The 16,985-nt window shown below is 38.9% G+C and overlaps 1 protein-coding gene across 2 annotated transcripts in view; it reads left to right on the top strand.

Annotated features, from left to right (window-relative positions):
• The window catches only part of Dpp4 (dipeptidyl peptidase 4), a 76,377-nt gene that overhangs the window by 7,482 nt on the left and 51,910 nt on the right, over nt 1-16,985 (top strand). The window contains exons 3-4 of one of the 2 annotated variants that reach the window (XM_013142395.3): nt 15,334-15,429; nt 15,854-15,945. In XM_013142395.3, the coding sequence (XP_012997849.1) occupies nt 15,334-15,429; nt 15,854-15,945 (188 nt within the window). Of the gene's footprint in view, nt 1-15,309; nt 15,430-15,853; nt 15,946-16,985 lie in introns of both variants that reach the window. The other variant, XM_013142394.3, reaches the window with a different exon arrangement.

The following is a 16,985-nucleotide window of genomic DNA, read 5'->3' as shown; positions in this document are numbered from 1 at the left end:
TGATAGATATGGTTCCTGTATTCAGATAATTCACCATATTAAAGGAAACAAACATCCACTACAATCAAGAGCTAAGGCCCTTTCCAGTCAATGATTAGAGTGCTATGGGGGCCTTTCTAGTCAATGATCAGAGTGCAATCATAAGCAAATGATAATTGCTGTCCAGGGAAGTCTGTATGGAAACCAACCAAGCATAAAAAGTTAATAATTAATAGACCTGAATGAGGGCCATTCAGTCCCCAAAGTGACAAACCAGCCCAAGGCATGCAGCTTACCCTCAAGTTTCATTCTCAGCCACTTACAGCTTCCTGATTCTGTGTGAGAACTGCAGCAGATAGGAAGTTTTAGGCTGCAAGTAACAGGATACCTGACCAGAAGTTTTTAAACTATAGCATTTGATTGTGGTGTTATTATTAGCATCTTATGAAGCTGGAAAGCATCAAAGGCCCTTCATGAGTCTGTTAATGCAAAGTTGACCCAACAATATCCTCAAGGACCTGAGATCCTTGCATTTTTCATTACCGCTATCTTTAGGTTAATTTTTGCTTTCAAATTGTCACTCATGAGTGAGAATGGCTGCTGCAGACCAACACATCACTAAGTCACACAGCTGTCTCCCAGGGAAGGAGAGGATGTTCCTCATTTGTGGTCTGATTATCTGAGGAAGATGAATTTCTAGAAGTTCCCTGCCCTAAAACAGATGTTCCTGTAGGTCTTACTATTTCTAAATTGGTCTCCAGAAAGGGAGACCATTACTGTGATTGGACTAGATTGAGCAAGACTCAATATTCTGGGCTGAAGAGGAACTTTCTACCTTAGCCCATGGAAGAGGAAGCGTGAACACCTAAGTGGAACTGAGAATTCTGAGAGGCAGAAAAGGAGGTGACATATGTAAGCACGTAATATGCTTTGTTTTTACTCTCTTTTCATTACAAGTTTTAATTGTATAGCAAAAGAGAATAAGCATCAGCCTAGGCTCAATCTCCCAAGAGTCAGATGCTATAACTTTTTCCTTCCTTTCTTTCTTAACCACCTGGTTTTATTCTGAAGCAGCACATTTAAGTCCTTTTGACTACCCCGGCATGTCCTTAACCTTCTTATCCAAAGTGATCAAGAGCAAAGAATAATTTCATTTTTTAGTAGAAATCTGAGACAGCTGATGTCAGAAAGTTGTGAAAAGAATTACTTTCAGTTTCTCAAAAAGTACATATAATCTATCATAATTTTTTCCAACATATCATGGGAAAAAGTGGCAGAAACAAAGTTATTGAAAAGATGGTAAAAATTAGGTCTGTAAAAGCAAACTGAGGAAAGCAGACTTTGAAGTAATTAATGTCCATAAAAACAAAACAAATAAAAACAAACCAAATAACCTCATAATATTTAGAAGTTGTAATTTAATTTTATAGTTCTTAAAAAGCCTAATTGATGATTCAGAATTTTGTTATCAGACTTCGGGGGGGGGGGAATTAATCTGCGCGGGACGGTTTCCTAAAAATGTAAGTGGTTTAATGGTACCAAAAGGGAAAGCCAGACCCCAGTGTCAGGTGGCTGCATTTCCCGTGCCACCAACTCACCCGTTATCCCGGAAGATCATTGCGTAGATCACCTCCCCTCACACCTCCATCCAACCACTCCCCGTGCTCATTCTCAGCTGAGAACCTTGATTTTTGTCTTAATAATAAAATGGAAATCACTTGAAGAGGACTTCCGAAATTCCCACTGTCCCGTCCCCATTCACTCACATCTGCTCCTCAGCTGAGGCTGTGGCTGAACTCACCAGCGCCCCCCTGAGGCAGAGTTTCTATTAGTGCACTGAATCTTCTACCTTTGCTTACCCCAAGACAAGGCTCCCGCTGCTCCTGGGCTTGGATTATCATTCTTTTGTCCATCTCTATTGATCACAGACATGGTATACTCTCTCACATCCTTAAAAAAGAATGGAAGAAAACGCATTCCTCCTTCTCTTTCTCTTTTTTCTTTTTTCCTTTTTCTTTCTTCCTTTCCTCTTTCTCTCTCTCTCTCTCTCTCTCTCTCTCTCTCTCTCTCTCTCTCTCTCTCTCTCTTTCTTTCTTTCTTTCTCACTGAGCCATTAAGTTGATCAGGCTGGCCTTGAGTTAAACAATCCTGCTGGCTCAGCCTCCCATGTAGCTAGGATTACGGGGTGCACCACATTTCCCAGCTGTCTACCCCTCCTTTTTTCTGTTTCTGTGTTGTGAAACTCCTCGGTCTTCTGTTCTCACTTTCTGCAACCTCTCTCCTTTTTCTCTCATAAACTCATAAGAATAAGGGTGATTCCTACCACACTACTAAAGCTGTCTGCACTGTCTCGTTCTGGTCAGGGCCCCTGATTTCCTCTATGTTAGCCATTATCTCACATGCGTCAGTTGATCCACCTTCACCAGTCTCTCTTCATTACCCTTCTACCTCACTGCATTGTCTACCCAACATTTTACTGAGTCCTTCCTTCTGTTTTTGACCCCTAACCTTGCCTACTCCAAGGATCTGTTGCAAGACCTCCTCCCTCTCTACACTACGTGATTTCACCCATATCCATGGTCCAAAATACCATCTCTAATCTAGCAACTCTCAAATTATATCTTCAAGCCAGACCTCTTGGCTAAACTCCAGGTGCATGTATATACAACAGCCTTTTACATTTATCTATATGGATACCATATTGGCATGTCATAACAATACCTCCCAAAATTCTTTGTTCCCCAAACCTCGTCCTCCACTTAGAAAATCTTGTTTGAAAGAGAGTTCCATTTTTAGTTGCTGAGGGCAATATCCACACAATTCTCCTCAACTTCTCTCTTTCCTTTATAGGTAATATCAAATTGGATGCTACATCCTATCACCCTCTCTGTCTCTACATTCTTTCAGAGTCTGACCATACCCAGCACCTCTGTTGCTACTTCCCTGGTCCAAGTCACCATTACCTTTCACCAGAATTAATGTAAACATCTCCCTGATTATTTTCTTATCCTTTTGCAATGCACTCAGTACAGTGGGCAAGGTGATTATAGGCTGTATTCTAAGATGGCTCCTAAGATTTCCTCCCTTTGTCTTTCATGTTCTTAGATTATGAATGTGATAAATTTTATTGTGGTTTTGTTACATGATCTAATCAATTTTGAGAGAAGGAAATCTGTTGCTTGGGCCTGACTGAATTACATGAGCTCTCTAGAAGCAGAGTATGTGAACAGGCAGTCAGAAATACCAGGCATGGCAAAATTTGATCTGATGTTGCTTCCTGGGAATTTGGAGGGGGCCACTCCTTCACATCTCAGCTCACATGGTGCCATAGTATCCAGGATGCTCTTCCAACCATCCTACTGAAATCAGCAACATTCCAAAGCTCATACTCCCTTTTCCTTCCCCTTTTTATTTTCTACATGGCACTGATTTCCATCTTACATTTTCCACTACTTATTTATTATTGGTTCATATATTTTCTCTATTGGAATGCAAATTTATTGAAGGCTGGAATGTTTCCTGTTTTGTTTACTGGGAGCACCATTGTGTAGAACTTGATATGACATAATGGATGCGAAATAAATATTTGGTGAAGTAAAGAAATTACCTTAGGAGTTCAAGCAAGAAAGATGTTTTGATGAACATTTTAGCATTAGAATAATTTTGATTAAAATATTTATGATTAATAAATATGGAGTCAAATCATTCAGCAATTGATCATGTATGCCTACTGTTTGTAGGGTTCAGCACTGACTGCAGCTTGATACATATATGTACAGTTATCCTCTTAGATTATTTACAATCTAGTTAAGAAAATTGTTCAGATTAAATTTTTAAATAATAACTGCTTAATCCATTGTCAAATTATCTGGAAGTAAAAATAAGCAGAAAGGAAGCAAGCAGGGCCTAAGTAAGGAGGAGAGATAGACCAAGGAGCATGAGGATGGACAGTGAGCAAATGCAGGCCCCAGGTAGACACTGTCTACTTGAGGGCTCGTTAATATCATCAGAAGAAAAATCAGTGGATGACGCAAGGAAGGCACAAGATCAAGCAACTACTTTTTATGGGTACTTGCTCCGCATGCTACCGTCAGAGTAGAAGTGAGCAGTAGAAAGGAACTGAAGATGCTTATAAGGGAACAGACAAGATGTCAACAAAGTCTCTTAGAAATCCAGAAGCCAAGGACATGAGCCACAGGTTGGAGGAAAGAGTAAAGGAGAATGTTCACCTCTTCTGAGTCCTAAGGAAAGGGTTACACGATAGCCAGGGAGACAAAGAGCACAGATATGATAAGCACGAAGAGGAATCATTTGTATTAGATAATATTACATGCTTTTCAAAATGTAAATTGCAGGGCCTACACTTCTCAGCTTTCTATAATATTTAAAATCTAGAATTCATAAAAAAGAAGAAAATAAATTTGTATTAAAACATACCTAGTTTTCAAAAAGCATAGGGAAAATATTTTGCAAGGTAATAGATCTGTCATGGAAACTAAAATAAGGATAGTGTACATTTCTTTCCAGATAGCCACAGAATTTCCATCCTTAATACAGACCAGAAGGAAAATTATAGGGCTTTTAAGAGAGCTGGCACCCCTTGACTTTGGAATCCTAGAACAAATTAAGTCCCAACTGAATGCCTGTTTAAAGTAGTTGCAAACACTGAATTCACACTTCCATGATGCTTAACTTATTACTACCAATTCACAAAAACTGCAAGCATAGCGTTTATACCCTATCATTCCTGAAAATATTTAGAAACATTTTGAAGAGTAGATATAACCACAGACTGGAGTATATTGCCTGGTTCAAATGTATTTTAACCATGAGACTTTGACTATGTCTGACTTTGCCTCAGTCTTCACCTATACAATGGGATGAGAATAAGAAGGTTAAATAAGTTCATAGAAGTATGTTTCACATACAACTCAGAACACTGAAAAAACTCCTTGAGAGTTAGCTTTGGTAGCATAGGCCTATAATCCCAGCCACCAGGAGGCTGTCAGGAGGCTGAGTTGGGGGGTTCACAACTTCAAGGACAGCCTAGACAACCTAGTGAGACCCTATCTCAAAAAATAATTAGGGGTGAGGGCTAGAGATTTAACTCAATGGTGTAAGCACCTACCTGGCAAGTGCAAAACCCTTAGTTTGATAGTGGAAACATAACAAAAAGCAAACATGCAAAAAATAATAATTAGGGTTGAGCACGTAGCTCTACATTTCTCAATTTTATTTTCAGTGACTGTTTTTCATTTTATCCTGGATGGCAAACATTTGTCACAAAGAGTGACTCTGCTGACTGTGCTGGTGAATCTTCCTGGATCTCTCAGTTCCCTGAATGCTCAGGTTCCCTCACAGTCTTCTTTCCAGCACCGATTCATGACTCCTAGCTTGCCCTGTCACCCTGTCCCCTGATTTTTCTGTACAATTTTAATAATTTGTCACGAGACACCAGCTCTGGACTAACGTACTTTCCTGAGCTGGTGGATCATTTATCCATGTATTTAAGAAGTTTCCACCTTTCAACTCTTTCTCATCAATTCAGATTACCCTGGCTTAGTTAGTCAACTTAGAAAGACATAAATGCTTTGTGTTATTAGTCTGGGCCTTTATCGTGATGTCTTGTTTATCCCTAGAAGAGTCCTGTCAAGAGGAGAGGGAGTGATTATTATCAGGAAAATAACTTATTTTTCACCTAAGAAAGGGGCTGCCTTCCTGTGTTCGGAGCCTCCTGCCTGCTGTCATGAAAAAGTTGCTGGGCTCCACTCAGAAGTCTCTCTCCTCTGTTCTTCACTTCACCTGCAGGTGGCTTCACTGTGACCTGAACACAGGCACTAATGCTCTGCCTGCTTCTGCTTTTCTGCTCTGCATGCTCATGTTCTTATTCTTTCAAGGGCATCAGGTGTCCATGTCAATATCTGGCTTTTAAAACTAACCCCGGAAAAAGTTTTTGCTTGTTTGTTTTACATTGCTTACAATTTTGAAGAATATCTCAATTTTTTGTCTAACTACAGCCAGGGCTGACCCCTTGTTTTTATAAATAAACTACTAAGGCCCCTGTCATTCATTTGCAGATTCACTATGATGGCTTTCTAGCTGGAAGAGCTGAGTTGAGCAGATACAACTAAGACCAGAGACAAAATGCTTAAAATATTTACCATCCAGAAATTTAAGAAAAATTATGCTCAACCTAGGTCCAGATGTTGTATTCCTACAATTTATAGAGGTCTTTTTATTCCTGGTCAGATGAGTAAGCTCTTCTATCAGCTAAAGTGTTAGGACAAATAGAGAGTCACATTGAATATTTCAGCAAGAGAAATGAATATAAAAGTTGGTGGCACAGATGCAAAGCAAAAGAGGAATTCTGATGGAATCCAGAGACAGTGATTGCAGGAAGAAACTATGTCTAGCACTTGGAAACAAAGAGGAGGAGCACAGACCATCTGGGTTAGCCATGCAGCATACCCAACTGCTTAGGCTCCTCTGAGAGCCCAGCTGAAGCAGGTCATGTGGGTCTCCAGGGGATGCTAGAGGCTAGGCAGGATAAACAAGAAAAACAGGATAGTCCTTTCCCTTCTTCTACTAGTGAATAATCTTTCTCTGTTTTTCCCTATTGACAGAACTTAACAGAAGTCCTGCAGATGTAGACATATTGGAAATACAGTTGTAAATCTCTTTTTCAGTATTGTTGAGCAAAAGAGTATTTTTAGAGCTGAAAGACAATAAGCAAATGACTGGCCCAGACCTAGAGAAATGAGCTGACTCTAATGGAAACCAGAGAAAGGTAGAGCCCCAAACTTCTGTCCCCAAGAACCTTCCAGCTGAGTCTACTACTCTTTCTACTCCAGAGCTCATATGTTGGTACAGGTGTGTTGGTTCTCATTTTTGTATTGCCAGCCTTTGATATTTTTATTCAGTACTCATTTATTGAGTTCCTACTATGTGTCAGGCACTTTCCTAGGCTCTGGAGATACACTAGTAAATGGAATGAAATGAGACAAAACAAGTGCTCTCCTGGAACTTACATCCCATCAAGAGAGGTAGATAGTAAACAAAAGAATGGTGAAATATATGATAAATTATATGGTATCACTACTAAGAAGAAAAAAATAAAGCAAGAAAGTAACTAAGTATGCCATGGGAGAGAGAGCTGAAGGACTACTCCATTAGAGGGAAGCACCAGATAAAAAAGACCTGAAGGAGGAAAGAATCAAACCTTGGCCATTTGTTGGGGAAGAAAATTCCAGTAAAAGTGTACAAGAAATGCAAAGCCCGTGGGGTAGGAGAGGACCTACTGTGTGTGAGGAATAGCTGGGAGGCCAGTGCAGGTGAGCAGGATCATACAAGAGTAGGAGGAGGAGGTGAGGCTTGCACCAGTACTGACTGCAGCATTAAATTGTTTTGCCCAGATCACTGCTTCTCTGGGAGAGGCACATTGTACCATTTGGTTAGCTTTTTAGGGTAGATATTTGAAAATATAATAATCACATTCTTATAAAAGATTGACCATCTAGTGTTCTCTTTTGTATGTGATTGGTAGGGTACTAGAAATTGAACTCATGACCCTGCACTTGCCAGGCAGGTGCTGTGCTGCTGAGCTAAATCCCCAACCTCATCTAACACTCTTATCCTGAGGTAGATGCTTTAGAGTACACAGTTCCAGTATTCTACAGGCTGTAGCAAAATGACAAGCCATTTATCAGATGCTACATTATGCATCTGGAATATCGTTGTTTGTTGCTGCTGCTGTTTTTGAGAAGGCAAATCTGCTAATTGTCATTATATTGTAATGCTAGTTGTGTGTAGTAATCAGAGAAACATTGCTCTTTACAAATCCTCTAATTCCATAATTCCAGTGCTTCCTTTCATGTAACACAGCGGATTTCTTCTATGGATTCTACAGATACTCTTGGACATATGAGAGGGCGGAGGTATTGCTCATTAGCATTTAGAAAATGTTTATATTCCATCTCAGTATATTTTGTCAATGTAATGGTCTCAAACCATATTATTAGGATCACCTGTGATTATGAACTTAGTGAAAATAACTTATACTGTCTAAATTCTTAATCTCAGCACCAATTCTAGGTGCCCCAAAGAAGAAATGTGATTCGCCTCAACATTCTAATTGCCTAGCACATCCTTGAGATGAAACAATAATGCATATGGTGCCACATCTGCAAATCTTCCTCAATTCTAAGTCTTGAGCTAAGCATGCTATATACAACATCTCATTTACTAATTGCAAGTCCTTATGGGCTTGATAATGCCATTACTTGCATTTTGAACTTCAAAACTTTAAAAGTTTATCTTAGTCCATTTATGCTGCTATAACAGGATACTACAGACTGTGTAATTTATAAACAACAGAAGTTCATTTTCTTACCATTCTGGAAATCAAGAAGCTCGAAATCAAGGTGCTTCTAGTGAGTGCTTTACTTCTGTGTCCTCATGACAGAAGAGTACAAGGGCAGAATGATACTGGCTCCTAAAATTCATGTCTTTCTCACAGGCAAGACACATTCCGTCCACCTTAATAGCTCCCAAGGTCTTCACTGATTCCCGAATCAAAAGTCTAAGCTTCAAAGTCTCATCTACATCGTATATGGGTGAGACTTAAGACAAGATTTATTCTGAGGCATAAATACTTCTGTCCAGCTATAAACCTGTGAAATCAAGTTGCATGATTCTAAAACACCCTGATGGGATATGAATACAATGACATCCCATTTCAAAGGGGAGAAATGACAAGAATAAAGGAATAACAGGCCCCAGGTGAGTTCAAAGCCCAATAAGGCTAGCAACACTCAATCTTGAAGATTGGGAATAAGTTTTGACTCCATGCTGTACCTTTCAGATACATTGAGGCAGAACTGGGTCCCTGGGAATCTGTGGAACCCTGCTCCTTGTTTTTTCTAGACACAGCTCATGCTATAGCTCTCATAGGTTAGAGTCTTGTGCTTTCCCAGCCTGGCAGTGCATATCAGTGTCTCTGCGGTTCTGGGGTTTCATCAGCAGGCATGTCCCTCTGCCTCCAATAAACACTGCACTATTGGGTGCTTTCTGTAGTGGCCCTACCCCTGTGGTAGTACTCTGTGAGCCCTGTGGGTCTCTGAGGAAGACTTTGAAATCTGTGTGGAGGTTTCTATGCCTGTTCACATCAAGCACTCTGTATACCTGCAAAGATAGCACTGCGTGGATACTATGAAAGCTTCTGGTTTATACCTTCCAGCAGGGCCACTTGTGTCACACATCTGACAAACACTGCACCAGAATGAGGTCCCGTGGGTACCCGAAGCCTCTTTTTTGATCTAGGCCTGTCTCCCTGGCTTTTACACTGTAGTTTTGTGATAGGAGGTTAATAATAGTAATCTCCAAAATGCATGCAACGTCATTCTCCCATTGCCTTCTTTCCTCCAGTTCTGGGGACTGAACCCAGGCCCTGCCTACCACTCAGCTCTATTAGCAGCCCTTTTGTTTTCTTTGTTTAACTTTGAGACTGTGTCTTGTGAAGTTGCCCAGGCTGTTTTGAAACTTGAGTCCTCTTTGCTTAGGCTCCTGAGGAGAGGGGATTGCAAATGTGTGTCATAATGCCCAGCTCTATTGTCTTATTGAATAATTCTATAGTTTGAATATATCCCCAGAGTTAAAATGTGTCAGAAATTTAATTGCCACTATGGCAGAGGGACATGCCAGGCTGGGAAAGCACAAGACTCCAACCTATGACAGCTATAGCATGAGCTGTGTCTAGAAAAAACAAGGAACAGGGTTCCACAGATTCCCAGGAACCCAGTCCTAAGAGAGATTGGCCTAATCGGAGATTGGCCTAATCGGAGGCTTTTTTTCTGTGAAAAAAGCTTCATGCTTATGAATGAATTAATTTTCTTGCATAAGCGAGACTGTTATTTAATCGAGTTTGCCCTCTTGCCCTTTTTTGTGCACTTTCTCGACGTGTGGTGCCTTGTGTTATGTCATGTTATAAGGGCAAGAGGCCTTTATAAGATACAGCCCATCGCTCTTAGACTTCAGAATTATGAAGCAAATAAACTTCTATTGTTTATTCTGTAATATTCTGTTAGAGAAGCATTAATGAGACCAATACAGATAACATCTGGCTCCCTCCTATAATACTAATCTCTTTACTCTTGGCCACACCCTGGTACTCTCTCCAAGTATGTCTTTTCATGTTTGCCACCTACCCAAACTGAATTTTTTCCAAATATTTAAGTTCTGTATCCTTTTTATTATATATTGCCTATCAATTCTTTCCCTGTGCTCACGTTACATAGTAGGCAGTCAGGAGAAGTAGCAGAACACCCTGAAAACTTGCTTAGAGATTTCTTCCACCAAGTATATAGTTCATCACTCTTAAATTCTGCCGTCCATAAAACACTAAGTTCTTTGTTACTTCATAAAACGCTTGCCTATCCTCTGGTTTCCAAAAACACGTTCCTTGTTTCTGTGTAAAACTTTATCAGAGTGGCCTTTACTCTTTTTAATCCTAATTTCAAGCACAATTCTGATCATGACCCCTTAGAATAATAACTTAAAACACTGAACTACAGTCAATGGTTCTTTCTTTCACTTTATTATTTTTCTACTTATTTCCTTTACTAGAATCAGAATCGCCCTTAATGATCCATTCATGGAAGTACAGGATTTTTTCTAAAAAATTGTTCCAACCTCTACATACTACACAGTTTCAAAGATTATTTCCTATTTTATCTATAGTAACACACAACTCTGATATCAATTTCTGTCTTAGTCCTTTTGTGTTGCTATAACAAAGTACCCAAGGCTGCATAATTTATAAAGCATAGAAATTTGGTTCTTGTAGCTCCGGAGCTGGGATGAGCAAGATGGCAGATTCAGTGTCTAGTGAGGGCCTGCTCTACTGATAGCATCTCCTTGCAGCAGCAACCTCCCATGGTAGAAAATAAAGAGGCAAAATGACCTAAGGTAGTTCCCTTAAGACTTTTAAAAGATTAAAAACTCATTCATGAAGATGGAACACTCATGACTCAATAGCTTCCCCAAAAGACTGCACCTCTTAGAACCACCATAATGGGGATTAAGTTTCAACATGAATTTCAGAGGATATGTCATCATTGAAGCCAAAACAAAGGTTCACTAGTTTCTCTGAAGTCACCATTTACTCAACCTCTTATGGAATTTTTGTAATCAATCGAGAGTAATAAGTAGCCTACAAACGTTGCATATTAGATAATCAATCCAGCTACAGAATCTTGGAAGCCTTTCAATCAATTTCTTCTTTTGCTTTATCGATTTTTCTTCACTCACCTCTGTTATCAAGACTGGTACAACAAATTTTGAAATAACACCCATTTGATTTTTTTATACTCATCAAAGATACAAACATCAATGTGCAATGCTAGCTGCTTACCATATGGAACATAGGAGGAACTCTGTAACCAGATATTTATTTTGCCTGATTTTTTTTTTTTTTTGTCTTTTTCCTTTTAATTGGTACCAGGGATCGAACTCACGACTGCCTGCTTGCAAGGCAGGCGCTTATGCCGCTGAGCTAAATCCCCAGCCCCTATTTTGCCTGTTTTTAACAATTTTATGCATTTATGAGCTGTAAAGAGCCCATTTCTTTTCAGATGTATTTTGTTAGTCAATTGTTTATCAAACGGTTTATCTTTATGAAGTGAAAATATCATAAATCCAATATTTGAAAACTAAAGTTGAAAGTTTATTATGAGTGGCCATAAAAGTATTCAACATGTACTGTAAACACACAGTATAATTGGTCCAAGTAAGACTATTCCATAAACTACATTACTTTCTATTTGGCTCTTACCTTTTTGGAATTACCTTTATTTAAAAGTGATTTTGATCCTAAAGTAAGGATTCATTAAGATGCCATAGCTGTTTGATGAAAGTTTAAATTAATCCATTTTAAATGCTTCTATTCCACCATCTATGGCTGATAAAAAGTAATATTTTCATATGGTTCCACCTAATAGTTGTTCTAGCCAGAGAAGTAAAGCATATTGTTGCTAACATTTTTAAAAAATTTAAATGAAAGAAGGTTTGCATCTCAGAGTTTCTGTGTGAGCTGATGGGTAACATATGATCGCTGCTTTACTTGGCGAGCACAGTGGTTTGAACTGATAAGTCAAATGAACGACATGTCCCAGGCCGCAACAGGAAAACCACACAAGCAGCCAAAGACCTTCATCTGTCGCTGCAGCAGTCCCCTGTCAGGGAACAAGTAGACAAGGAAGAAGAAACACGAGCATGTCCTATAAGAGCTTGACAGAACAGGTTGTAACTTGGCAGCAAGCTATGAACTTGCTAAAGGTCAAAACCTGGACTTGGCACTCATATCTCACAGAACCTGCTTATCTAGATGTTTCCAAACTGTCTTCCAACGTGCCCTGCTTATCAAATAACAAGGCAAAAAACAGAACATTTGTTGCTGTACTTGCTCCAGTTTATTGTGCTGCTCTGGGACTAGGTAATTAATAGATAGAAGCTGAGTTGCAGGGCTACTGTAAAGCAGCTGAATGACCCAACACAAGCCCATACAGTGTGACCCCATGGGGATATGCTGGGTTATACCAAGAATAGTGTCATTAACCTTCAGATTTGGAGCATCAGCTAATGGATCCACTGCAGGCCAATCATGAGGACAGGGGGGCCTGAGTGGAGTAGAGATGTTAGGTGTAGGAAAGCTATAAGCTGGTGAAAAGGTGAGCCCAGCAATGTCAGAGGAGGCCATGAAAAGTAAAGGTTCAGTGAGGAAGGCCTCATAAGTAGAGCGAGAAGCCCACTGGACACCAGATGAGGCCAAGAGAATTTTGCTTCAATTATTTTATAATTTCAGCTGTAAGTGTATCACCCTGAAAAGAAACCTAGCCAGATACATTTACCTAGCCAGACAGTATTTAAATGATACAGTCCTATGTGTTATCTGTTACAGGTATTCAGTTAACTACCTTTTTACAAAATTAAGCACTAACTATAGATGTTCTCTCTTGATATATCTGCCTTGCTGTATGCTCATATGTATACGTGTGTATACATGTACACATTGATCTCTTTAGGTCCAGGTAAACATCTACATGAGCACATAAAAATAGAACTGTGAATGTCTACAACCATTTATTCCTTAATATATGCTAACTTGGGGATTTGTTTTTATATCAATTTTTAAACCATAGTTCTTGATGGTAAGGTATATCTCTTCAGCAGTGTTTACCAAATAGTATTTGTTCCACAACTATTTGATGTATGAAAGAAATGCTGGAATTTAATAAAAAAAGTCCAAATTTGTAGTTATATCCAGTGATTATATTTTCTATAGCACAGGGCTTTCTTTCTTGTATGAAGGTTGACATATCCCCAAACTGATTTTACCTGCTTGCTATATTTCTGCTAAGAGCATAAATATCTTCATGACTTTTAGAGGTGATACATAGGATTAAATTGAAAAAAAGACAGACTTTTTAAAAACTTCTTTAACCTGTTCAACAAACTTGTTTAAACAAAATCAGTGGAACAAAGAAAAGAAATGTAGTAATAATATCTATTAAGGTAGAAAATTTTGTAAGCAGATATAAAACTATTACCAGATAAATTCTGGAGGAATAAACTCTTAAAAAAATATCTTTGGAAAGAACGTTTCCTATCAGTTAATTATCTCCCCTAGTTTATGACAATTATCAAGAGAACATGCTGCTGGAGAATGGTACTAGAGTAATGCTAGTGGTCTCTAATTGTGTGGGCGGCTGTTGGTACATATGTAGAGAAAGTTTAAGGTTTGGGAAAAGATGTTAAGTTTTTGTCATCAGTGGACAGACTGGGATTGAGGAAGAAGAATCACATAGATCTGATTAGCTTGTGAATGAAATATTATGTCAACAAAAACTTTTTTGTGTGTCTGACCCCTGAGGCATTGAACTGTGGTAAATGTTGAGACTTAATGCAAAAAAGCAAATTAAAACAATCCAAAGAATAAGATTTTTGTCTTCAAAATACAAGTACATTATATATATTTATTTCTAGTATATATTACATATTCTATGCTATAGTATATTACAATATATATATATATATAATATATATAAAACCTTACTGATAAAAATAAACAATGGATATGGAAAGGTAGTTGTCGTTAAATGACAAGAGCCAACAGAGCGTGAGAGCTCAGGTCAGAAGAGCAGAAGTAAGTCTTCATGAAAGAAGTGGGGTCACAGGATGGCTGGTGGTGACAGCCGGAGAAGCAGTTGAAGAGATCTTGTCTACTTTAGCTCTTTGTCTCAAGTGACTTGGGACAAAGAGCTAAAGTAGAAAGGATCTCTTGAGTTTGGTAGGCAGATCATGTGAGAGGATGACACCTTTTCGAGAGTGGATGTAGACCCAGAAGAACCAGGCTAAAGCATTTGAACCTTCCTATGGGTGACTGAGAAGTTCCAGGAGCTTATGGCAAAAAGGTCACCAGGATGAAGGTGGTAACTTAGAAAAATTGCTGCAGTGGTGGTACAGACGGAAGAATGGAATGAGAGCTCCTGAGGGCAGGGATATTTGGAAAATAGATTTTTCAGGAAGAATCAAGAGGCCCAATTAGATGAAAGTGGTGGAAAAAGAGAGGAAGGTTTCAAAATGATTTCAGGCTTGAAGTTGGTTCTTTGAAAATAGAACCACGCAAATTATACCAAGTTTAAGGAAAAGTGGTGATAAAAACAGGATCCCTGAATATACTGATCACGTGTCTTTAAAGGTCTCTGAAGGGGAAGAGGGCTAGAAATGGACTTCAAGGCCTCAGCCAAAGGTGATCTAACCCTGTGCCAGCCTCTCCAGCAGTCAGCAACCACACCTAGCTATTGGTTGAAAGTGTGAAGAGTCAGATTGGAATGTGCTGTTAGTGAAAACTATGTACCAGATTTCAAAAACTTAGTATGAAAAAAGATTTGGAAAGATAACATTAATAACATTAAAATATCAATTACCTGTTGAAATGATAGTGTTTGGATACACTGGGCTAAATAAAATATGCTATTATAATGATTCTACCTTAATTTTTTTTCAAACATGACTACTAAAAAATATACTCACGTGATCTTTCTACTGATTATTGCTGATTTAGATGTACACAGTGGCATTCACTAACCTAACACAGCAAGCTCGTACATTCTCACGTGCTTTACAGTCAAATGTGTTTTTCCTGCATCCCTCTAGCCTGAAACTTTTTAAAATTCATCTTGCATTTTATGTGTATCAGTACATTTTATGAGCAGGATATGCTGTATAGATTCCTTTACTTACTTATTCTGAAACTTAGGTCATTCCATCTTCCAGAACATTCTTTTTTTCAATCATCAGATGATGCTGCAGCTGATGATCACAGAACTTACTCTCTAAATGATTACTTGAAAAACACTTTTCGAGTGAAATCCTACACCTTGCGGTGGATTTCAGGTAAGATTTGGGTTTGTTTGTTTGTTTTTTCCTAGAGGATACAGATTCTTATGTGTAGGTTCATTCTAGTTAAGTGAGGTTGTGGGATGCTTTGACACCAGAGAAAATGTGGTCTTTTTTGAACTATTAAAAGTAATTTTCTTCTACTTGGGGATGCAAAGTAAAAGAAAACAGGAAGAAACCCAAGTAGTTCTTTGATGCAGTTTTCTTTGATATGAAAAGTTACATAAGAACTGATACCTTGACACTAATGATGAAAGAATAAATAAGTGCCAGTGTAATAGTCATCATTTTTCCAAGCTAGAAATCTTTACTTCCTCCTTACATGAGAACTGAAATCTTAAATTGTATTGCATGCCTTTTAGTTTATGCAAATATTTAATATCTATTTGAAATACTGATGTGGTCATTTTCTCTCCTTCAGAACATGAATATCTCTACAAACAAGACAATAATATCTTGCTATTCAATGCTGAAAATGGAAACAGCTCCATTTTCTTGGATAACACTACGTTTGTATGTAATTAACTCATGCATGAAATTATGGGGAGTTTTTCATTACCTTTAAAGTCACAAGTCTATCCTTTCTCACCTGTGGACTCTCTCTGCAGCATATGGCACAGTGGATCTTTCTCTCCTTCTTGAAATGCTCCCTGTCTTGGCTACTTTTTAGTCTCCTTTGATGATTACTCCTCTTCTGCACATATTTTTAAATGTAAGTGCTCCACTGGGCCCTGTCTTCCTTTGCTGGCTTTTTTCCTTTGTTTGATCTCCTGTGTGGATTTTATGAATTTCCAAAGCTTTGGTGCTCTTCTTTCTGGCCTTGATTCTCAAACACACATTAACACTAATCGCCTCTCAAGATCAAAACTTCAATTTCCGGTAGCTGGATGACCCGCCACGGGTATTCTGTCGACACTGCAAATTCATTCTCCCAAACTGAGCCAGTTATTTTCCCTTCATTTTCCTAGCGCTTGAAAGCCCTTCTTCCTCTTGCCAAGTTCCCAGTCTTGGTAAATCATTTAATTCTCTTCCCAACCACTTAAACTAGAAACCTCAGAATCATCTTCAACTGTGCTGTTATCCTCTCTACTTAGCTTCTCCACAAACCCTGTGATTCACCCTCTGTATGTGGGGTATGTCATAGCTTTCTATCTCCATGAGATACTCCTGATTTAAAGCCTCATTTAATTTTTCAGTAGCGAGTGTTCCATCTTGGGTCTCTAGTTCTATTGAGGAGACCAGACCACTGTACTGCTGCCTGAACGCAGGCTGATACAATGATGCTTGACCTTTCTTCTCCTTTAGCCACCATATCACCAGAATGTTTTTTGCACTAAAAAAACAGCAAAAAATAGATGCAAGACTGTCACTTCCACATGCAAAAAGTAGGTCATAACTGCATGTCCTGTGTTTCAGTCCCAGCTGGTTTTTTTCTCATTCATTGGCCTACTTTCTCTGTATTAGCACACCCCATACTGTATTCAGGTTACACAGAACCCTTAAACACCTCGAGATGTGCATCCCACACTTGGCTGGGAGTTTGCTCATGCTGC

This window comes from Cavia porcellus, unplaced genomic scaffold (assembly GCF_034190915.1).
Source record: "Cavia porcellus strain 051 isolate PalLab524CR breed Dunkin Hartley unplaced genomic scaffold, mCavPor4.1 scaffold_12, whole genome shotgun sequence".
Classification (NCBI taxonomy): domain Eukaryota; kingdom Metazoa; phylum Chordata; class Mammalia; order Rodentia; family Caviidae; genus Cavia; species Cavia porcellus.
This window is presented reverse-complemented; position numbering and strand designations above follow the sequence as displayed.